The sequence below is a fragment of the Ahaetulla prasina genome, chromosome 2, assembly GCF_028640845.1.
Source record: "Ahaetulla prasina isolate Xishuangbanna chromosome 2, ASM2864084v1, whole genome shotgun sequence".
Lineage (NCBI taxonomy): Eukaryota > Metazoa > Chordata > Lepidosauria > Squamata > Colubridae > Ahaetulla > Ahaetulla prasina.
This window is the reverse complement of record NC_080540.1, coordinates 303,249,523-303,272,381: the sequence shown is the minus strand read 5'-3', so window position 1 is coordinate 303,272,381 and position 22,859 is coordinate 303,249,523. Positions and strand designations below refer to the sequence as shown.

General features: G+C 46.7%; 1 protein-coding gene across 4 annotated transcripts in view; it reads right to left on the bottom strand.

Moving 5' to 3' along the window:
• The window catches only part of IL11RA (interleukin 11 receptor subunit alpha), a 94,655-nt gene that overhangs the window by 6,095 nt on the left and 65,701 nt on the right, over positions 1-22,859 (bottom strand). For all 4 annotated transcript variants that reach the window (XM_058172420.1, XM_058172423.1, XM_058172421.1 and 1 more), the window contains 5 exons: positions 8,793-8,892; positions 8,554-8,614; positions 2,850-3,016; positions 2,176-2,290; positions 733-765 (listed from right to left, as the gene is read on the bottom strand). In XM_058172420.1, the coding sequence (XP_058028403.1) occupies positions 733-765; positions 2,176-2,290; positions 2,850-3,016; positions 8,554-8,614; positions 8,793-8,892 (476 nt within the window). The remainder of the gene's footprint in view (positions 1-732; positions 766-2,175; positions 2,291-2,849; positions 3,017-8,553; positions 8,615-8,792; positions 8,893-22,859) is intronic.

Below are 22,859 nucleotides of genomic sequence, written 5' to 3'. Positions count from 1 at the left end.
AAAGGATAAGGTCTGCAAACATAAACGGAGTCAATTAAATTAGGTCTCCTGGAGGAACTGCATGTTCACAAGAATAAACATACCTACACACACACCCCTCAAGTGTCACCCTGGCATGTAGACACTTCAAGCTCCCCCTATAAGAAAACTCTGCCAACTCTGCACCCCAATTCCCTGCAGCTGCCCCTAAAGGCCAAACATTTTGCTTCCAGGAATGAACTTCTCTTCTGTCTTCACACCTGTCCGGATCACATTTTTATTACCCTGGATCAAGTTGGAACCCCATATTATTATTCTTCTGACCACATCTACAGAAAAACCACCAAGCTCAGCGCAGACCAGAAGCCCCCAGGAAACTCTTCTGACCGTCTCGTTCGCTCTCTCAGATCCTTGGGGAGGATCCAGAAGAAAAAAGCACTAAATCCAGGCAAAACTGTTTGCAGTCTGGCTGAACTGCCATTCCCATAATAATACATAATAATGATAATACATAGTAGTACATAAGACTTCGGTTGCTCTCTGTGCTTTCTTCCCAACACCTGTGATCAATGCAGCTTTTTCCATGTACAGAAAGAAACCGACTGAGGGTCTCCAAAGTTTACAGTGAAGAATGCTCCTAGACCCGGGTAGCGCTCTGGGCACAAAGGGGGAAATCTGGAGGCAAAGGAGGCACAGATGTGGGCACAGGAGAAAGGTCGGATGGGACGTGAACTGCCGAAGGGCAGGACCTACCTCGACTTGTCACTTCCGGGCAGCTGTTTCGTCCTGGGAAATGAGAAAGAGGAAATGAGAAAGAGAAGGAAGAAGAGGGAAGATACAACTGGACCCTCCCTCGCCCTCCCCCCCAGGCATCGGAGGAAACACCAGGACCCCGACTGGCCACCTGTGACTTTGGGCAGCCTCACCCCACAGGCAGCAGAGCCAGCAAAGGGGAGCATGACTCATCTTGACCAGAGGGTCTCCTTCTGGAGAAAAGGACCCCGTGGGATGGGCAGCTTCTCCTACTCCCGAAAAGGTCAGCTGGGCTGTGGCTGCCTCCTTCCAGCTGGACCTGGCTAAGAAACCAGGCAGGGTGTCTCCCCCCCCCTTAATACAAGCCTAGCAAAAGTCCCCCAGTTGTGGGCCCAAATGCCCCACGGCCTTGATTATCGTGGCGCCTCTTCCACACGAGCTGCTGGGGCGAAGATGGTGGTCTTTAGACAATCCTTCTTGGACTGAATGGAGCCTCGGTGATGGCTCCATTCAGGACTGTCCACCAGCAGTCACGGCTCCCCTCGCTTTCCGAACGGACACGCAAGAGGAAGGCTGGGCTCCAGGGAGAAGGTGCAGGCCAAGAAGACCAGCCTTCCTCTGACTGTCCATTCGGAAGGCGCAATGGAGATCTTCTGGAGATGTTTGGGGAAAAGTCTTCGTTTGTCCCAAGCAGGGCTCGGGACAGGACCTTCAGAAGTCGTGAGAGCTTCACCACTGGAAGCTTTGAAGAAGAGACTGGACTGTCACCTGTCAGAAATGGTGCAGGGTCTCTTGCTTGGGCAGGGGGGTTGGACTAGATGATCTCCAAGGTCCTTCCCAACTCTGTTATTCTATTATAAGGTCCTCAGCTGGAGCAGAAGGACCATAAAGGAAGAGGTGGAAGAGGCAAACATGCTTTTTCTTCTTTATCTCCTCTCTGTCCCTCCAGCTCCCCCCATCCCATATGTTCCTGGCCCCATATGTCTCCCCTCTCCCCCAAAGAGCCCTTCACAGTCCTCAGCTCCTGCACAACCCAGCACACGCTCACAGATGTTCAGATATCTGGTCTCCTGAAGGTATTTTTTCCAAAAGGCAACTTACAATTTTCTGGACTTTCTAGTGGTCCTAAGTCTCCTGGATGGTCAACTTACAACCACTAATCAAGGTGAGAAGCAACCTGGAACTAAGGATGGTTAGAACTACTGATCAGTGGAACGGCTTGCCACCAGAAGTTGTGGGGGCTTCATCACTGGAGGTTCTTAAGAAGAGACTGGACAGCCACTTGTCTGGAATATTAAAGGGTCTCCTGCCTGAGCAGAGGACTGGACTAGACGACCTCCAAGGTCCCTTTTGACTCTTGTCTTTTTTGTCCAGTTGCCTTTTGAAAAAAAGCACCTTTGGGATGCCCAGGACCTGGAGGATGGAGAATCTCCCTGGACGTACAGGTAGCTGGTGATGTATCTGGTGGGCAGGTGTGTCTCAGTGCTGGGTGTCCAGAAGCAGGAGAAGTTCTCGTAGTTGGAAGCTCGGCAGGAGACGGAGGGCGGCCCAGGCGGTCCTGCGGTCAAGGAGGGAGACACGGCAACAATTGGTGGGAAGGCTCCCCAGATCAGCGCCCCTCCGGTTCTGCAGGTGGCTCACCATCACAGGTACAGGTAGCCCTCAACTGACCACATCTGAGCCCCAATTTCTGCTGCTAAGCGAGGCTAAGTGAGTTCTGTCCCATTTTACAACCTTTCCCTGCCACCGCTGTTAAGCGAAACACTGCAGTTCTTTAGCCGGTCAAAAGTTCGTGAAGTGAACCCGGCTTCCCCGTGGCCTTGGCTTGTCAGAAGGTCACAAAAGGGGATCACAGGATGCCAGGACAGCCTGACCGTCATAAATACGAGTCAGTTGCCAAGCCTCTGAATTTTGATCCGTGGGGATGGTCGTAAGTGTGAAAAACGGTCATGAATCACTTTTTTCAGGGCTGTTGCAACCTTGAACGGTCACTATACGAACTGCTGTAAGTGGAGAACTATCTGTACCCCACCCACAGTTCACCACTCAGTGGCTTCCTTAACCCGCAGAAGTTCAGAATCAAAGAGGATTCTCTCCCCCAGAAGAGCCAGACTTACGGCCAACTCGGAGTACAACGGAGCCCAGGAGACGCCCACCACCGTCCTGGCAGCTGTAGGTGCCTTCGGAGGAGAGGCCCACGTGGCTCAAGAGCAGCTGGCCCTGCTGGACCTGGGAGTCCGTGGGGAGCCCCGAGCCCCCGTTCCGCTGCCACCTGGTCATGGAGCTGAGGGCACAGAAGAGCTGCCGTAAGGCCAGGGAAGGAGACCTTCGGCTGCAGGGGGAGCAGGGGGCCCATCTCACAGTCTCAAAGAAGACCTCAGGTCAAACAGTAGAGGTGGGCATAGGCATCATTTTGCATTTATTTATTTACTTGTCGTGTTTATGTAGTGTATATTGGAGATGGAGACCCCTTGAGATGCAATAAAATTTCATTTTGATATATGTCAATTAGTGTACATTAAAAGCGACAATAAAGTGTGAGTCTAAGCTGCAAGTTCCCCCCAGTTGCCTTTCTACCTCTGAAAGGGGTGCCCACCAACTGCTGCCAATGCAGCCCCCACCCCTCCCAATCCGTCACTGTTGAGGTCCCTCCCTGCAGCTGCCTTCAAGAGCGAACTTCCCAGCCAGCCTTCAGCAGAACTAAAGCAACTAATTAACTAACTTAATTAATTAATTTAACTAATTAATTAACTAAATAAACTAAAGGAGAACTACGTATGAAAAGATAGCCCCTTGTCTGAAACAGTCTAGGATCTCCTGCTTGAGCAGGGGGCTGGACTAGAAGACCTCCGAGGTCCCTTATTCGGATTCTGAACCAAAGGCAGCGTCCCTTCACAACTGCCAGGGGTCAAGGCAGAGGGCCAGGCCAAGAAGGAGGCCTCCTTTGGGGGTGGGGGGTCGGGAGGGGGACTAAAGGACACTTAAGTTCAGGACAAACAAGGCGGCCAAGGACTTTCCCCAGCGGGAAGGCTCCTGGGGCCCTTTCGGTGCCCACAAACGGGACTCAGAAGGGCGAAGGGACCTTGTGGTTTCCTATGCGGAGAGCTGGCTTCCCACCACAGGTATGAATGGCATGCTAGACCGGGCCTGCCCCAGGCTGCCCCAGATGGGGGAATATTCCTCTATATTGGAAATATATTCCCTTAAAATCTCTGAAACTCAATCTAGGGTTTATTTTCCCCAAATGGTTTATATAAAAGTAAAAAATTTGAGGGATGCTTTAGGAAAGGCTTTTTTTTTAAAAAAGACTCTTTTAGACAATAGCAGGAGCTCAAAACTTGTAAGTCTGGGGCAGAAGATCAAAAGGGGTCCTTCAAATCGAAGATAATATTTGTAGCTCAGGGTTGAACTATGCTGCTCTCTGAGCTTGGCTGTTTTCTTGCAGACATTTCATGACCCCACTAGGTCACATCATCAGTACGAGTGAGTGTGGGGTTTTGATTCCTAGTACTTCCTAGATGTTGGGCATTGTTTTTGACTTGTTTGTCTGGAGTTAATCCTTGCTTATCTGGGTGTTGACTGATGTATTCTGGCCTTTTTGTTTCCTTCTTAGTTTTTTATTCTTTTGAATAATGTGTAAATGTAGTTTATCTTTATGTGTCAAATGATAGCTAATTGGTCTGAATACCGAACTTCTGGAAATCCTAGAGCACTTTGGGGGGAGCCTAGAAAACTTGCAATCCTAATAAATAGGGACCACCAAGCCCCATATTCCCTCCTATTGATGATGTTCCCTAATCACGTCATGAAATGTCTGTAAGAAAACCACCAAGCTCAGAGAGCAACAAGGACTCCACAGTCCTCCTCCTCCTCCTCCCTAAAAACCTCTCTCCCTTCTAGCACTGATGAGGTTACCTAGTTGGGTAAAGATTAGGTAAAAAACTTGGTTACCAGACAACATGCAAGCTCAGAGAGCACCAGGGACCCAATGAGTGCCACATAAGGGCACCAAAAGCTTCAGAAAGCCCTTAAATGAGAGAAATCTGCATGTAGGCGAACCTCCAGGGGGGATCCAGTACTTTTTTTGCAGGAAGACCCAGGACAGCATCTCTGTCCACCAGAGTCAAACACAAACCTCCGATCAGGTGCCCAGCTGCATGGAAGAATAGCGGCTGAAAAAACGATGCGGCTAATGGTCCTGGATGCTCTGCTCAGACTAAACAAGAGATAACCTCAAGGAGCCACTGCAACGAACTCTTGCCCAGAAGACACAAAAATGCGGACAAGCCACATCAAGGCTGCATCTCTAAGATTAGTTTTTTTTAAAAAATGCTCACTCTAAACCCCTCAATCAAAGAGGTGCCTGAATCCAAACTGGTTTGTCAACATGTCCACATTTACACCCCCTTCAAAAGTGACAATTAAAACAATCTAGGAAGGAAACCAAAACACCAGCGCTTGTCCCTTCTGGCAGACAGAGAAGCAGACATCCGCACCAGACAAATGATCAGGCAGAAAACAATAATCAAGGACTCAACAAGGAAGAAACTACAGCACCATCAAAACTGGCAGGGCAAACTGCTGCATATAAAGAGGGAGGGAACGCCACCCTCCCTGACACTGATGGCATTCCCCGGTTTGATAATGAAACGCCTGCCAGCAAACAACCAAGGTCAGAGAGAATTTCTCCAGAACTTCTGTCCTGTTAAGAAGTAGAGGGGCGTTAAGAGGTGGGCTCTAGGATAACTCGCCATGACCAGCTCGCCCCAAGCAACTCACTACAGACAACCTATTGTGGCCCATTTGCCATGGGACAACAATTATACCAATATTGAAGAAATGGTGGAATAGAACCATTGGGAAAGGATACCAAAGGAGGGGCAAAATGTGAACGACAAAAATAAAAACAAATTTCTAATTTTTTTAAATAATTAAATTGAATTGTTGAATTGTCCCACAGTCAGTTGGCCAAGAGGACGGTTATCCCATTCCATCAAAGGCCTGGAGACAAATGTATGAAGAACAGCTGCAGGATTTGGGTTTGAATAGTTTAAAGAAAAGAAGAATTAGGGGCGACATGATAGTATTCCAGTATATAAGGGGCTGCTACAAAGAAGAGGGGATCAAATTATTCTCCAAAGCACCAGAAGGCAAGACAAGAAGCAATGGATGGAAACTAATCAGGGAAAGAAACAACCTAGAATTAAGGAGAAACTTTCTAACAGTGAGGGCAATTAACTAGTGGAACTGCTTGTCACTAGAAGTTATGGGTGCTTCATTATTGGAGGTCTTCAAAAAAAAAAGACTCGACAGCAGACTTCCAGCTGAGCTTCCTGTGGCATTGGGAGTTGAGGAACGCGAGCTCCGCAATCCCATTCCGAGCTCTCCCCATCAGAGGGCTCCAACTGAGCCATAGCCACCCTGGAGGGGTCAAGTAAAGGAGGACCACCTTGCAGGTCGAGGAGAGCTGCATCTTTCCTCCCTGACTCAGAAAGCCCTCTCATCCGAAGACGAGGTGCAGCGGCAGCAAAAGTGGCTGCCATGAAGCAGGGGCCAGCCAAAATATCCAGGAAGTGCAGGAGTGAAGAGAGAAGTGAACAGAAACTGTTGCTGGGTGAGATTATTTTTTCTTTAAAGTTACCCCAACCATAAGAAAAAACCCTAGAGAAGACACTGTAAAAATAACTTTGTAAGCTTTTTTATAGAGATTTATGCTGAAAAGTAAGTTGAGAGCGTCATCTACTGATGGAAGGAAAAATGACTCCTATTCTCTTGGAAACTTACAGGGATCCTGGGAAGCTAGAATAAAAGACTAAAAATACAGAGTAGACTTAAAGAACTTGAAAATATTTTAGACTAACAGAGTAGTGAGTAAATACTGGGATTGAATCATCTGAATAATTGATTTTGTTTTGAAAAAAATGGAGATTGAATGAAATAAATATCTGTTGGAAAGAAGGCAGTGTGGGAATTTGAGAGGAGAGTCTTATTTATCAAAGCATACTCTCAGGATCTTGGACTCTCTGGATGTTGGATTCGATTGAGGCGTGATTGTTTACCCAATGTTTATTGTCTTTATGACTGGAGTTGAAGGAAGAGCTCTGGAAATGAGAGAATTTCTTAATGAGATGGCCTTGATGTTCCAAAATATTTTGAACTAAATTGATGGTACGGATCAGAAAGTGGAGTGTATTTTGCCAAGAATGAGAAACAAAGACCAAAATGTACATGAACTGGTGGAAGCAACAGAAAGATTGGATGAAATGGACTATTTAAGTCAGCAAATAGAACATGAACAGGGAAAAAATATGGATCAGAAAAATCAGCAAATAAAGCAACAGCTTGATGAAGAGGAAAACCAGATAAAGGATGAGCAAAAGGAATGGAAAGAGCAGAAGGATGGGCCACATCAACAAATAAACCAAGGACTGGAGCAAAAAAACGGTACTGACAAATCAGCTGACAAAGGAAGAAATCCTGAAGAAAACAAAACAGATAAATCAACAATTGGAGAGGCAGGAAGATGCTTTTGATTAAGAGATTAGGATATGGGCAGATAATTGGGAGAATTGGCAGTACAAGATTCCACTGGGAGAAATGTTTAGAGTGAACAAAAAAGAGATAGATGAAAATAGAGATAAAAATGAGGACTGTGGGAGCCGAATTAAAAAATGGATATGAATTGAAGCACTAAAAAAGAGAAGAGATGATGGGTAAAAAAATTGCCCTTTAAATATTAAAGTAGCCTATTATAAACTAGAGAGGCAGAAATAAAATTAGATAAGGGAAATATTGAAACATAAATTGTTTACAGGTGTTAGGTATTTTTTAAAAATGTATATTTAAACAATGTAACAGGGTTATGTAAATCTGATTAATGTGATAGAGATAATTAATAATGTTAATGTGAATTGGATCAACATGAATGATATCTAGTTAAATTTGTTCATACTGTTATTGTGAATTGGATTAAGATGAAAAAATGGATAAGAATTGAAGTACTAAAGAGATGTTTAAGTGATATAATGAGGATTATATAACCGATAAATGTGATAGAGATTATTAACAATGTTAGCGTGAATTGGATCAACATAAATGAAACTCAGATAAATTTGTTCATATATAATAGAGAAATGTTTAGATAGAACAAGAAAGATATAGATGAAGGTAGAAATAAAGATGAGGAATTAGGCATTTTTTGAATATGTATTTTTGAACAATATAATGAGGATTGCTTAAATTGAGAAATGTGATAGAGATACTAATATTGTTATTATGAATTGGATTAATATGAATGATACCCAGAACGAACTAAAAAGCTTGGTAGAATGAAATGTTAATTGTTTTAGTTCTGGAGTTCACAGAATGTCTGTTTCTCTCTTTACCTACCTACCTACCTACCTACCTATCTAATGTATGTATGTATGTGTGTATGTATGTATGTATGTATATGTGTGTGTGTGTGTGTGTGTGTGTGTGTATACACACATACATACACATACACATACATACATACACACACAAACACACATATTATCAAAAAGAAAGAAGAAGAAGCGACTCGACAGCCACTTATCTAAAATAGTATTGGTTTTCCTGCTTGGGCAGGGGGCTGGACTAGAAGGCCTCCAAGGTCCCTTCCAGCTCATTCTATATTCTATTGCATTCTATTCTAGGTTTTAATATTGTAAACTGGGGATGGGCAGCAAGAGACCTCCAACTGCCTTAGGGGTCACCTTGGGTGTCTTCCGACCCTCCGCTGGACCAATCCTGCACAAGACACCTGGATGGGACCAGGATGGGGCCTGTTCAGGTACCTACCTTGCATGTGCTCCGGGGCAGGTCAGGACCACATCGCTCCCCAGTTCGGCATAGGTCACCCCTGGAAGAAAAGCCCCAAAGCGGAAGATTGGAGGCTCCACGGATTTCAAGGCTGCGGGAGAAGGTTGCAGCCACGTCCCTCTTCCCTCCCCCTGACGAAGGGGGGTGGTGGCTTTGGCCGAAAGTGCCCCTGCCCTCTGCAGGCAGCCCTCCCACTCCTGGCTGAACGAGGGGCTCACCTTCTTCTCCCCATTCTCCTGGTGTGGTGACGGAGGCGGTTGTGAGCACCATGGCCAAAAGGACCAGCCCTCTGCTCACCCGGCCGGTCAGGCTCAGCATCTGAGGGACCAAAGAAGAAAAAAGAACAACATCAGGAGGCTGGGTACTAAAACTGGAATACTGTCAGGGTCCCTGTTTCTTTCTTTCTTTCTTTCTTTCTTTCTTTCTTTCTTTCTTTCTTTCTTTCCTTCCTTCCTTCCTTCCTTCCTTCTCTTTTCCTTCCTTCCTCCCTCTCTCCCTCCCTCCCATCTTATTTCTCCTGCCTCCCTCTCTTCCTTCCTCCCTTCCATCCTTCCTTCAAACTTTCCTCTCTCTCTCTCCTTCCTTCCATCTTCCCTCCCTTTCTCCTTCCTTCCTACCTCTCTTCCTCTCCTCCCTCCCTCCCTCTTCCTCTCTTTCTTCCTCTCTTCCACTCCTCCCTCCCTGTAAAGAGATCCACCCAAAAGATCAGGAAGGATCTGGCTGTCCAAGGGACGAAGGGCTGGCTGACCAAAACATCCCAGCTTTTCGCCGGTGATAGTTCATGGTAACTCAAACAGCTGCTCCTGCTGGGCAAACATTGGCACCAGGAAAAATCGGTGGCAGGCAGGAATGGAGACAGAGGCGCCCCTCCTCCCGCCGGGCAGGTGCCACATTTGGGCATGGTTGGTTTCAAGGGATAAGGAGGGGAGGGGGCCCTCCCAAGCTGGCACAAAAAACCGTGCAAGGGGGGCACAGGCCACTGGGAGAGATCCAGATCGGCTGTCTTTTGTTTGCCTGTTTAGTCAGTCTTTGTTACCTTTATTTATTTATTTTATTTATTTATTTAGTCACACAGTATATATAAGCATAAGTATGAAATAACTATACAATATATAAGCATATATATGAGTATGAGTATGTAATAACTATATTAATTGGATACAATCAAAGGGAACATTAGGACAGGAACGGTAGGCACACTGGTGCTCTTATGCCCGCCCCTTATAGTCCTCTTAGGAATGGGGTGAGGTCAATGGTAGATAGTTTTTGGTTGAAGCTTTGGGGATTTTGGGAAGAGACCAAAGAGTCAGGTAGTGCATTCCAAGCATTAACAACTCTGTTACTGAAGTCATATTTTCTGCAGTCAAGATTAAAGCGGTTCACATTAAGCTTAAATCTATTGTGTGTTCGTGTATTGTTGCAATTGAAGCTGAAGTAGCCTTCGACAGGAAGGCCTTTGTAATAGATGATTCTATGAGTTAAACTCAGGTCATGTCGAAGGCGGCGGAGTTCTAAATTTTCTAAGCCTAGGATTTCAAGTCTGGTGGCATAAGGTATTTTGTTGTTTTCAGAGGAGCGGAGAACTCTTCTAGTAAAATATTTCTGGACACGCTCAATTGTATTAATGTCCGAAATGTGGTGAGGGTTCCAGACAGGCGAGCTGTATTCTAGAATTGGTCTAGCAAATGTTTTATATGCTCTGGTTAGTAGTGTAACCTTCCTTTGATGATCTAAGTAAGGCACACAAGATAAAACAAACCAGACCCAAACTGCCTCTCTTCTTCGTTTTTCAGCCCTCCCCATCTTAGCTCCTGAAATCTGATGCACAGCCTCCCACCTCCCTCTCCCACACCCCATGGCAGATATCAGGCACCCCTTCTCAAGACCCCCAGGCATTTTTGCAGCAGGGCAGTATTTTCTCTGGAAAGCACCCCCTCCCCCACCATTCGTAATGTGTGCTAATGGAGACCCCAAAGCCAGAAATGCAGACTGCAGGAAATTCCCCAGGCTGGACAGCAGGGACCGTCTGGATGATCTCACAGCATCCATGCTGAAGGAAATGCACTGCAGGCAGGTAAGGATGCCAAAGACAAAGAAGGCTCTGCCTTCGGTCTGAAACTGCCCAATACAGGGAAGGATAAAATCAAGTGTTATATAGTGTTTTATAAAGCCTTGATAAGGCCACCTTTGGAATCCTCCATCTAGTTTTGGTCACCGTGATATAAAACAGAGTGCAGAGAAGAGCAACGAAGGTAAAAATATGAAGAACGGTCACAGGATTTGGGTATGTCTAGTCTAGGGAAGAGAAGGGCCAGGGGAGACATGAGAGCATCTTCCAATATTTGAGGAGGAAGGGGGTCAAGCTATTTTCCAAGGCACCCGAAGGCCAGACAAGAAGCAACGGATGGAAACTAATCAAGGAGAGAAGCAGCCTGGAACTAGTTTTTAAGAGATTTTAAAGAAGAGATTGAACAGCCATTTGTCCAGAATGCTATAAGGTCTCCTATGTGAGCAGGGGGTTAGGCTAGAAGACCCCTAAGGTCCCTCCCAATGCTGTTATTCTGAGTCCCACCTATTTCTTTTACTTTAGCATCTGATCAGAGCCACAGCTGTGAGGGGACTCTGTCCTCCCCTCCAGAATGCTGCTTCTGTTGCCTCCCATCCCCCATCCTTAGCACACTAGGACGGCTGAGTTTTGCACTGACCCACAAGCCGGTCAGGGTTTCCCCCTTCCCCCAAGAGGCCACCACGCAGCTTTCCGAGCAGCTCAGCCCCGGATGTCCTGGCACGAACCGCTGAGCCCCGCAGGTGTGCCCCGTCTCAGGTGCCAATTCCGTGCCCGTTGTGCAGAGAACCAGGCATCTGGGTGGCGCCAAGGGGGATTGCGAGGACCGCTGCAGTAAACAAATTAAAGCTTCTGGAACCAAAGACAAGATTTTGGAAGGGATGGAAAGATTTCTGCCATTTGCTGGCTCTGGACTGGGACTGAGGCTGAATTGTTCTGCCCTGAATTTCCTCCATCACAACCAGACTAAGCCCTGCTCTGGTCTGCAGCAGCCCCTCCTGAACCCCCAAACCACAGCCGAGATCCCGCCTGGGGGTCTCTGCCTCTTTCCAGACTAAACCCCCTTTAAGCCTGCGTTTCTTGCCGCTCCTCCCAAGCAGGCAGGACAGATTTTTTTGGCTGAACTGAGAAGTCTGGAATCGTTTGACATGGAAAAAACAACATTATCTCCAGCCCATAATGGGTCGGCCTGTTTATTTAGACGGAGATTCCACAGGCGGCCGGGAGGGAGGGAGGTGGAAAATCTGCAGAGAAGGGAAGGCCAGCCTGCTTCTCTCCTTAGAAACTGCTGAAAAAATAGGTGGAATCCACCGGCTCTCTTCCCACAATGCAGGCGGACGGACGGCCACAGAACCAACCACGATTGGGCTGAGCCAAGCAGACTCTTGGTATAGGGAAACGTGCAAGGTCTCCTGCTTGAGCAGGGGGTTAGACTAGAAGGCCTCCAAGGTCCCTTCCAACTCTGGTATTCTGTTAATTAATCAGTGGAACAGTTTACTTCCAGAGGTTGTGGGTGCTCCATCACTGGAGGTTTTTAAGAAAAGACTGGACAGCCACTTATCTGAAATGAGCAGGGGGTTGGACTAGAAGACCTCCAAGGTCCCTTCCAACTCTGGTATTTTCTGTTCTCCTGACTTCACAAGAGACTGCAGGGCACTCAAACAGCTGCAGTTTTGTGTCCACTTCAAAGTCAAGTGTCAGTCTGGGTGCAGCTGCCACGCCTGCGTGCCACAACCACGGAGTGGCACACACGACACAATCTCTAGAGGCCAATGGAGCCCTTCTGACCTGCAGAGCAAAAGGGATCTGGGCTGCAAACTTTGCCTCTGCAGGTCAGGATGGCTGTCCTTGATCAGGATACCTGGTCCTCGACTTATAACCGTTCATTTAGTGACCTCTCAAAGTTACGACGACACTGAAAAAAAATGACTTCTGACCGTTGCATCACCCCCCCAGTCATGTGACCAAACTTAAAATGCCTGGCAACTGACTCATATTTATGACGGTCGCAGCATCCCGGAGTCCCGTGATCCCCTTTTGTGACTTTCTGACAAGCAAATTCAACGGGGAAGCCGGATTCACTTAACAACAGAACTCACTTAATAGCGGCCTCACTTAGCGACAGAAATGTGTTGGCCTCTATTGTGCTCGTAAGTTGAGGACTAACTGTAAAGCAAAGGAAAGCTGAAGGAGGGTCGTAAGCACATTGGCAGTTTTACTTAGCAACAGCTTCACTTAACGACCTGGTGGGTGGTCGCTAAATGAGGACAATTCACTTAACAACCCATGTTGCTAACTTAATAATTGCAGGGATTGATTTAAGAAGCGTCGTTAAATGGATTTATGACCAAAACTCGCTTAACAAATGATTTGCTTAGTAACAGAAATGTTGGGCTCAATTGTGGTCGTAAGTCGAGGACTACCTGTATTCTTGTCCCTGTTAACACTAAGTGTGCTCATGTGGTATCTTAAGAATTTGAACACAGGGCAGTCCTGGAATTCTAACCATTCATTTAGCAACTGGTTCAAAGTCACCACGGCAATGAAAAAGTGATTTTTTTTGTGGTTCTCACCCTTATGACCATCACAACATCCTCACGTGATCAAAATTTGGGCGACATGGATTTACAACAGCTGCAGAATCTTGGTTATGCGATGGCCATTTGCGACCTTCCCAGGTCAATGTGGGGAGCTGTATTCACTTAACGACCGTCTGATTCACTCAATGACCACATGGTTCACTTAACAACCGCAGCGATTCGCTTAACGGCTCTGGCAAAAAGGTCCTAACATTGGACACGACTTACTTAACAACTGCCTTGCTTAACAGCAAGAAATTCTGATCTCGGTTACGGTTGTAAGTCGAGGACTACTTGTATCTGAATCAGTTCTGCAGACCCTGCTTCATTCACAACTGGAAGATGTCGAAAAGGCCTTTTGGGCCAGGTGGTGTTTGGGGGCCAAATCGAACAACGAAGCAACCGCCCGACAGAAAGCCAAGTGTGGTTTGGCTCTGGAGACCTTTCCTGCTTTCCAGGACACCATAAATCACAGAATTGAGCTGCCTAGTTTCTTTCTCCTGGATTTGGCAGCACAGAAATGGCTTTTCATCTATTTGGCAGCTGCGGGTCTGTGGAACTCAGTGCCACATGACACAGCTGGGCCAAGTCCAACCATCTGGCTGGATTCCCTGAAGAACCAGGGGAATGTGACTGCATCAGGCAAGAAAGAGTTTCCAGATAAACTGTTTATTCCAAATTATTACTGAAGTCAGTGTTTTTCCACGTTGGTCACTTTAAGACCTGTGGACTTCAAGCACATCCGCTGGCTGGGGAATTCTGGGAGCTGAAGTCCACAGGTCTTAAAGTGACCTTCAAAGTGGAAAAACACTGACTTAAATGTATTAACAGCGGAGTGAATCCCAAACCAGTTGCAGCAAAAACGGCTGAATCTAGCCACAATCATTTCTTAGAACAGGGGTCTCCAACCTTGGTCCCTTTAAGACTTGTGGACTTCAACTCCCAGAGTCCCTCAGCCAGCGAAGCTGAGGGACTCTGGGAGTTGAAGTCCACAAGACTTAAAGGGACCAAGGTTGAGACCTATAGAAGAACTCAACTCCTCTCAGAAGCCAAATTTGCAAGACTCACTCAAGATTCTCCAGAAATGACCGGTATTCCAGAGCAGGAAAACCAGGGTGGCTAGAGGAAAATGTCACTTCCATTAAGTCTGAAGCTTCCTAGAAATTCATCTGCAACGGCTGTGCTAAGGAAGGCCAGCCAAGGAATTGGCGCCGGGGACTTCCTGGCCAGAGCTGTTCCCCACAGGGGCTGTTGTGTGGACCCTGCCAAAGGTTTTTATAAAAGCCACGGTGGTCTCGTAGTGAAGGCACCAGGCTAGAAAATGGGAGATGGAGATGGTGAGTTCTAGTCCTGCCTTAGCTGTGAAAGTTGGCTGGGTGACTTTGGGCCAATCACCAGGAGACTGTGAGTTCTAGTCCTGCCTTAGATATGGAAGCCAGCTGGGTGACTTTGGGCTAGTCCCTCTCTCTCAGCCCTTTCAATAGAATACAGTCAGTCCTCGACTTATGACCATTCGTTTAGTGACCGTTTGGATTTATGAGAATGACAAAAGCGGCTTAAAAACATCCATGTGCTTGTGACCGTTGCAGCCTCTCCACAGAGACGTGATCGAAATTTCGGCCTTTGGCAACTGGCAGGCACTTATGGTCATTATAGCATCCCGGAGTCACGTGATTAAAAATCAAGTGCGATTCCCTTAACAACCGCCTTGCTCAGCAACGGGAATTCTGGCCTCCGTTGTGGTCGTAAGTTGAGGACTACTTGTATCTGAATCAGTTCTGCAGACCCTGCTTCATTCACAACTGGAAGATGCCGAAAAGGCCTTTTGGGCCAGGTGGTGTTTGGGGGCCAAATCGAACAACGAAGCAACCGCCCGACAGAAAGCCAAGTGTGGTTTGGCTCTGGAGACCTTTCCTGCTTTCCAGGACACCATAAATCACAGAATTGAGCTGCCTAGTTTCTTTCTCCTGGATTTGGCAGCAGAGAAATGGCTTTTCATCTATTTGGCAGCTGCGGGTCTGTGGAACTCAGTGCCACATGACACAGCTGGGCCAAGTCCAACCATCTGGCTGGATTCCCTGAAGAACCAGGGGAATGTGACTGCATCAGGCAAGAAAGAGTTTCCAGATAAACTGTTTATTCCAAATTATTACTGAAGTCAGTGTTTTTCCACGTTGGTCACTTTAAGACCTGTGGACTTCAAGCACATCTGCTGGCTGGGGAATTCTGGGAGCTGAAGTCCACAGGTCTTAAAGTGACCTTCAAGGTGGAAAAACACTGACTTAAATGTATTAACAGTGGAGTGAATCCCAAACCAGTTGCAGCAAAGACGGCTGAATCTAGCCACATTTCTTAGAACAGGGGTCTCCAACCTTGGTCCCTTTAAGACTTGTGGACTTCAACTCCCAGAGTCCCTCAGCCAGCAAAGCTGAGGGACTCTGGGAGTTGAAGTCCACAAGTCTTAAAGGGACCAAGGTTGGAGACCCCTGCCTTAGAAGAACTCAACTCCTCTCAGAAGCCAAATTTGCAAGACTCACTCAAGATTCTCCAGAAATGACCGGTATTCCAGAGCAGGAAAATGTCACTTCCATTAAGTCTGAAGCTTCCTAGAAATTCATCTGCAACGGCTGTGCTAAGGAAGGCCAGCCAAGGAATTGGCGCCGGGGACTTCCTGGCCAGAGCTGTTCCCTGCAGGGGCTGTTGTGTGGACCCTGCCAAAGGTTTTTATAAAAGCCACGGTGGTCTCGTAGTGAAGGCACCAGGCTAGAAAACGGGAGATGGTGAGTTCTAGTCCTGCCTTAGCCGTGAAAGTTGGCTGGGTGACTTTGGGCCAATCACCAGGAGACTGTGAGTTCTAGTCCTGCCTTAGACCTAAAAGCAAGCTGGGAGACTTTGGGCCAGTCCCTCTCTCTCAGCCCTTTCATAGAATACAGTCAGTCCTCGACTTATGACCATTCGTTTAGTGACCGTTCGGATTTATGAGAATGACAAAAGCGGCTTAAAAACATCCATGTGCTTGTGACCGTTGCAGCCTCTCCACAGAGACGTGATCGACATTTCGGCCTTTGGCAACTGGCAGGCACTTACGGTCATTAGAGCATCCCGGAGTCACGTGATTAAAAATCAAGTGCGATTCCCTTAACAACCGCCTTGCTCAGCAACGGGAATTCTGGCCTCCGTTGTGGTCGTAAGTTGAGGACTGCATATTCTGTGGCAGGATGGGGAGCCTCTGAAGGCACATTCTCCTGGGCGCAGGCAGTGGTGGGATTCAGCCAGTTCGCAGCCCTTCGGGAGAACCGGTGGTTAACTTTCTGAGCAGTTTGGTGAACTGGTTGTTGGAAGAAATCATTAGGGCAGAGAAACGGTTGTTAAATTATTTGAATCCCACCACTGGGCGCAGGCCTGGCAAGCTTTGTAAGTCTGGCCAGAGAAAGTGGAACAGAATTACGAAAATATTCATTTTTAATTCTGCGGTCTCCACTTTCTGAGCTGGTATTTTGGCTGGGCAACAAAAAGAAAGATGGAAAAGTACAAGTCGAAGGCTAAATTTGCTGCAGCCAAAGAAGAAAAATTGCCAGAATTGAGGGTTTTTCTCCCCAAAGCCAGGGAGGGCCCCATTAAGGGCATAGAAAACAATTCCTGCCTGTTGGGCAGAGGCCTCCCAGCATCTTTTAAACCTGCTCCAAGAATTTCAATTCAGCATCTTGGAGTGCTGGACCTGAATCTTCCCCCCCCCCATGCCTCCCCCTCCGTGTCTTTTGGGATTTAAATCGATTTGCTTTTTAAGCCATTTTTCAGCTTTTTCCCCTGGAATTTCTCGTTTGTTTGGAAGGCCACCTCACCCCCCACCCTCCACTATCCAATCCCAGTCCGTTCGGCAGGGGGAAATGGCATTTTCCCAAGACATAAAATTTCTACCTTCATTCCGGAGTGGATTTTCAAAAGATAAGGAAACAGAATTACGGAAGGACAGATTTGGAAGGGACCTTGGAGGCAGGGGTGAAATGTAAAATTTGTTACTACCGGTTCTGTGGCCGTGGCTTGGTGGGGGCGTGGGGGGGTAATGTGACTGGGTGGGCCTGGCAACCTATTATTATTATTTTTACTTTTAAAAGCATTTTTTCTACAACCTCTTCAGCAGAGGAGATTGTAGAAAAAATGCTTTTAAAAGCCTCTGACGACCCCAGCTGAGCAACACAATCATCAGAGGCTTTTTTTTACTTTTAAAAGCATTTTTTCAGCTGAAGAAAAAATGCTTTTAGAATAGAATTTTATTGGCCAAGTGTGATTGGACACACAAGGAATTTGTCTTGGTGCATATGCTCTCAGTGTACATAAAAGAAAAGATACCTTCATCAAGGTACAACATTTACAACACAATTGATGGTCAATATATCAATATAAATCATAAGGATTGCCAGCAACAAGTTATAGTCATACAGTCATAAGTGGGAAGAGATTGGTGATGGGAACTATGAAACGATTAATAGTAGTGCAGATTCAGTAAATAGTCTGACAGTGTTGAGGGAATTATTTGTTTAGCAGAGTGATGGCCTTCGGGAAAAAACTGTCCTTGTGTCTAGTTGTTCTGGTGTGCAGTGCTCTATAGCATCGTTTTGAGGGTAGGAGTTGAAACAGTTTATGTCCAGGATGCGAGGGATCTATAAATATTTTCACGGCCCTCTTCTTGATTCGTGCAGTATACAGGTCCTCAATGGAAGGCAGGTTGGTAGCAATTATTTTTTCTGCAGTTCTAATTATCCTCTGAAGTCTTGTGTTTTTCTTGTTGGGTTGCAGAACCGAACCAGACAGTTATAGAGGTGCAGATGACAGACTCCATAATTCCTCTGTAGAATTGGATCAGCAGCTCCTTGGGCAGTTTGAGCTTACTGAGTTGGCGCAGAAAGAACATTCTTTTAAAAGTTAAAAAAAGCAACCACCTCTAATGATTGCACAGCTCAGCTGGGCATGGGCGGGGGGAGGAGGACAGGGATTTTTGCTACTGGTTGTCCGAACCACCTGCCGCCATTGCTACCGGATCAGGCGATCCAGTCTGAACCAGGAGTATTTCACCCCTACTTAGAGGTCTTCTAGTCCAGCCCACTGCTTGAGCAGGAGACCCTACACCAGGGGTAGTCAACCTTTTTATACCTACTGCTCACTTTTATATCTCTGTTAGTAGTAAAATTTTCTAACCGCCCACCGGTTCCACAGTAATGCGCCCTGTATCGTCAACTGCGCATGCCTCTCGCACATCGTGAATTGGGTTTGGGGTGGGGGGCGCCGGCTACCAGCTCTGCTTGTCTGTTACAGCTGGGTGGTGTGGGGGGAGATGCGCGAGCTATTCTGGGACGAGGCTCTTTTGTTTGCGGTCGCAAACAAAAGCACCATTTAGTTTCACTTACGTAACGTGAACTAAACTTATGCGCGGGCGATACAAATAGTATATTTTCAGAAATTTAAATTGTCACGGAGAATCTTATGAAAACCTAATGAAAATGTTTTTAAATAAGGCTATGAATTTTTTTTAAAAAGTCAATTAAATTAAAAAAAAAGGAAAGTGCTTCACTATCGGACAAAATCCCTACCGCCCACCATGAAAGCTGGAACTCCCACTAGTGGGCGGTAGGGACCAGGTTGGCTACCACTGGTCTATAGCATTTCAGACAAGTAGTTGCCCAATCTCTTTTTTAAAAACTGTCCAATGATGGAGCACACATCAATTCACTTCCATTGTTTAATTGTCCTCACTGTCAGGAAATTCCTCCTTAGTTCCAGGTGGCTTCTCCCCTTGATTAGTTTCCATCCGTTGCTTCTTGTCCTGCCCTCAGGTGCTTTGGAGAACAGGTTGGCCCCCCTCTTATTTGTGGCAGCCCCTCAAATATTGGAAGACTGCTTTTGTGTCACCCCTAATTTTTCTCTTCATTAAACTAGACATGCCCAATTCCTGCAACCGTTCTTCACAATGTATATTGCAACTAGTAAAGTTTTACTGCTATTGCAACTTCACGGGGTCTCCATATCTCCAGAACCGATTGTGCATCGTTGAAAGGGAATTCAATGTGGCAATCTGGACTGTGAGTGACCATCAGCTACTCATGGCCGGGAAGCTGCAGGGAGGATCTGGGAGACTGTTTATTGGGGGGGTGAGCCATGTGCCCCCCCCTTCCCCTCTGATGCCTGGCACAGTTGGATGGGAAAGTGGAACGCCCCAGTGGGTCCCCCCTCTGTCCTCCTCTCTTAGTGCTGCCAAATTTGTCCCTTTCCAGTCTGAGTCTTGTCCGGACCCATGCAGAAATAGGGGGCCATAAATCTTTGGACCACCCCCCAGCCCAATTGCTGTGTCCATTCTGAGTGATGAAAAGCCATCCGTCTCCAGAGTCTGCCCCATAAAAGCAGAGCCAGCAGCCTCTGTTAGCTCTGAAAGGGAAACTTTGGGGCTCTTTCAATGGAAGGTTTCACGTCTCGGCTCTCTTGAAAGCCTAAAATGAAAACGGCTGGAGAAGAAGGGCGGCCAAGAGGGGCTGTGGGAACCTCGCTGGGGGTGGGTGGCTGAAGAGGATGTGGGGAGATTGCAGGGCCTGGGGAGAATGGTGGCACAGTTGGCGGGATTTGGACTCCAGCTGCTGGAAAGGGAGGGAGGGAGGGGGCGGCTTCCCATAAAACAGCATTTCCATCAACTGCACCCCAAGACACGGAGGGTCTCCCGGCTTATTTATTATTTATTTATGATTACTTATTATTCACAGATAATCCTCGGCTTATAACGCTTCATTTAGCAATTGTTCAGTTTCAATGCCACTGGAAGCAACAACTTACAACCAATCTTTGCACTTAACCGCTAAATCGATACTACATGCATTTTTGGCAGCTGTAAGGGTCCCTGGGTTACGTGATCCCCTTTTGCAACCTTCCCAGCTGGCCTCTGACAAGAAAAGTCAATGAGGGAAGCTGGATTCCTTTAACAACCATACGGTTTGCTTAACAACGGCTGCTGTTTGCTTAACAACCATAGCAGAAAAGGTCCTACGACTGGATTCAATTGAACAACCGTCTTGCTTAGGAACAAAAATTCTGGTCTCAATTGTGGTCGTAAGTCCAGAACTGCCTGTATTAAGAAAATTCCCTCTGCACGATTTGGAGACCGATGGATTTGATACGGGGGCTCTGTGGTTGTCATCTCATTTTTGCAAGTGGAGATTTTACTCTGGATTTTAATTTTTTTTTTTTAAATTCGGGTGTTGTAAATGGATTTTTATTTTTTTAAAAAATCCGGGTGTTGCAATCAGCTGCCGGCTGATTTTACTAGGTGTGAAGATCAACAGTGAATGAAGGAAATGAGCCCCAGGCTTGGCCTCCGATTATGACACAAACCCTGGGATGTTAGCAGAAGAAGAGAGACGGCAAGGAAAATAAAGCCTGCAAGAAGCGAACTCTCGTTTTAACCCACCCCTCACTCTCCAGGGCTTCAGCGCATCCTTTCTCTTTTTCACCAGTGCCTCTCACACACATCTGGAGGGGCCAGAATTGCTGGTCTGCTCCTTACCAGCTGCCCTTTCCCTGGCCTGGGCTGTGTCTGGAGCCTTTAGACAGGATCAGGGAGGACCCTGGGATGAAGCTGCCCTGAATTAAGGAACAGGTGCAAAGCCCCTGCCCCTTAAAACAGCCCCCTGTGGGTGCTTGGGTAAAATATTGTGTTTTAATGCCGAAAAAGACTTTCCACTTTTGTCTTTTTTATTTTCAAGAGGCTTTTTAAGTAGCAGGATATTCATATTTGTAATCATACTATAGAAACACGGAAATCTGCATGGGAATAATATAGTGCATTGGAGGGAAGAAGGGAGGGAGGGAGGGAGGGAGGAAAGAAAGAAAGAAAGAAGGAAGGAAGGAAGGAAGGAAGGAAGGAAGGAAGGAAGGAAGGAAGGAAGGAAGGAAGGAAAGGAAGGAAGGAAGCTGTTGCAGCCACATGCAGAACCAAATGCACATCTGGCTTTCATCTATACAGGAAACATCAGCTCTTGTGCAATTGGTTTTTAAAAAATCTTTTGTAACCCTGTTTAACTTTCCAGGCTCTGAGTAGAGATTCACAGCAGATAAGACAACCGAGGGAGTGGCTGGTAGACTCTCAAGATGCAGCTTAAAGCACCCCGTCAAAGAGGGGAGGGGCTGGCAGCAACTGAGTTTCTATCTACAATGTGCCAGATCCTCAGGCCTGGTCACCACTGCGCACGGCTGGGGTCTCCAAGTAAAGGACACAGGAGCTCAAGGCTGACTGCACCTCAGGAAGACCGCTGGACCTGTGCAGTCCCACTCACACTCACACACACACACATCAGTGGTTTCGTGGGTTTATTAATATTCCCCAGCAATTCCCTTCACCAAAACCCCAGAACTCCTCCAATTAAGCCCAGCCACAAGCAGACCAATGCTAGTCCACAGAGCAATGGCCAATGGGTGCACAAGGCACCTGAAAGTTTCCCAAATGAGATAAACCCACCAGGCAAAATTAAATCAACAAAATTAAAAATTAAATCAACAACACAAGAGGTTTCACAAGGCAAGAAAGGCCCACAGTTTAGAACAGGGGTCTCCAACCTTGGTCCCTTTAAGACTTGTGGACTTCAAAGCTGGCTGAGGGACTCTGGGAGTTGAAGTCCACAAGTCTTAAAGGGACCAAGGTTGGAGACCCCTGGTTTGGAAGGCTTAGAATAGAGCTGGAAGGGAACTTGGAGGTCTTCTAGGCCAGCCCTCTTCCCTTCCAGCTCTATTCTAAACCTTCCAAACCAGGGGTCTCCAACCTTGGTCCCTTTAAGACTTGTAGGAGAACCTACACCAATTCAGATGAGTGGCTGTCCGGACTCTTCCTAAAAACTTCCAGTGAGGGAGCGCCCACGATTTCTGGAGGCAACTTCTGTTCCCCTGGTTAATTGTCCTCACCGTTAGGAAACTTCCCCTTAGTTCCAGGTTGCTTCTCTCTTTGGTTAGTTTCCACCCGTTGCTTCTTGTCTTGCTTTCAGGGGCTTTGCAAAATAAATTGACCCCCCCTCTTCTTTGTGGCAGCCCTTCAAATACTGCAAGACTGCTATCATTCGCTACTGCTATCGAGAGATGGGCGCTACATAAATTAACAACCAGTTCACCCAGCACTGAAAATGTGAGTGCGCAGAAGTGCCACATGTGCCCGCGAGCGCGCACACAAGCAAACCGGTAGCGAAGAGATTTGGAACCCGCACCTGTTCTAGTCCTTCTTTTCCTTAAACTAGCCAAACTCAAATCCTGCAACCGTTCTTCATACGTTTTAGTCTCCAGGCCTTTAATCCTCTTAGTTGCTCTTCTCTGCACTTTTTCCAGAGTCTCAACATCTTTTTTGTAAGGCGGTGACCAAAACTGGATCAATATTCCAGGTATGTCCTTACTAAGGCTTTAAAAAGCGGTATTAATACTTCACTTGATTTTTATTCTATGCCTCTGTTTCTGCAACCAAGGATCGTATTAGCTTGACAAGTTTAATGAACAGGGTTAACCTTAACTTGGCTAAGCTAACAAGAACAAGAAAGCTAACCAACAAGAAAGACACAGACTTCAGAGGATAATTAGAACTGCAGAAAAAATAATTGCTACCAACCTGCCTTCCATTGAGG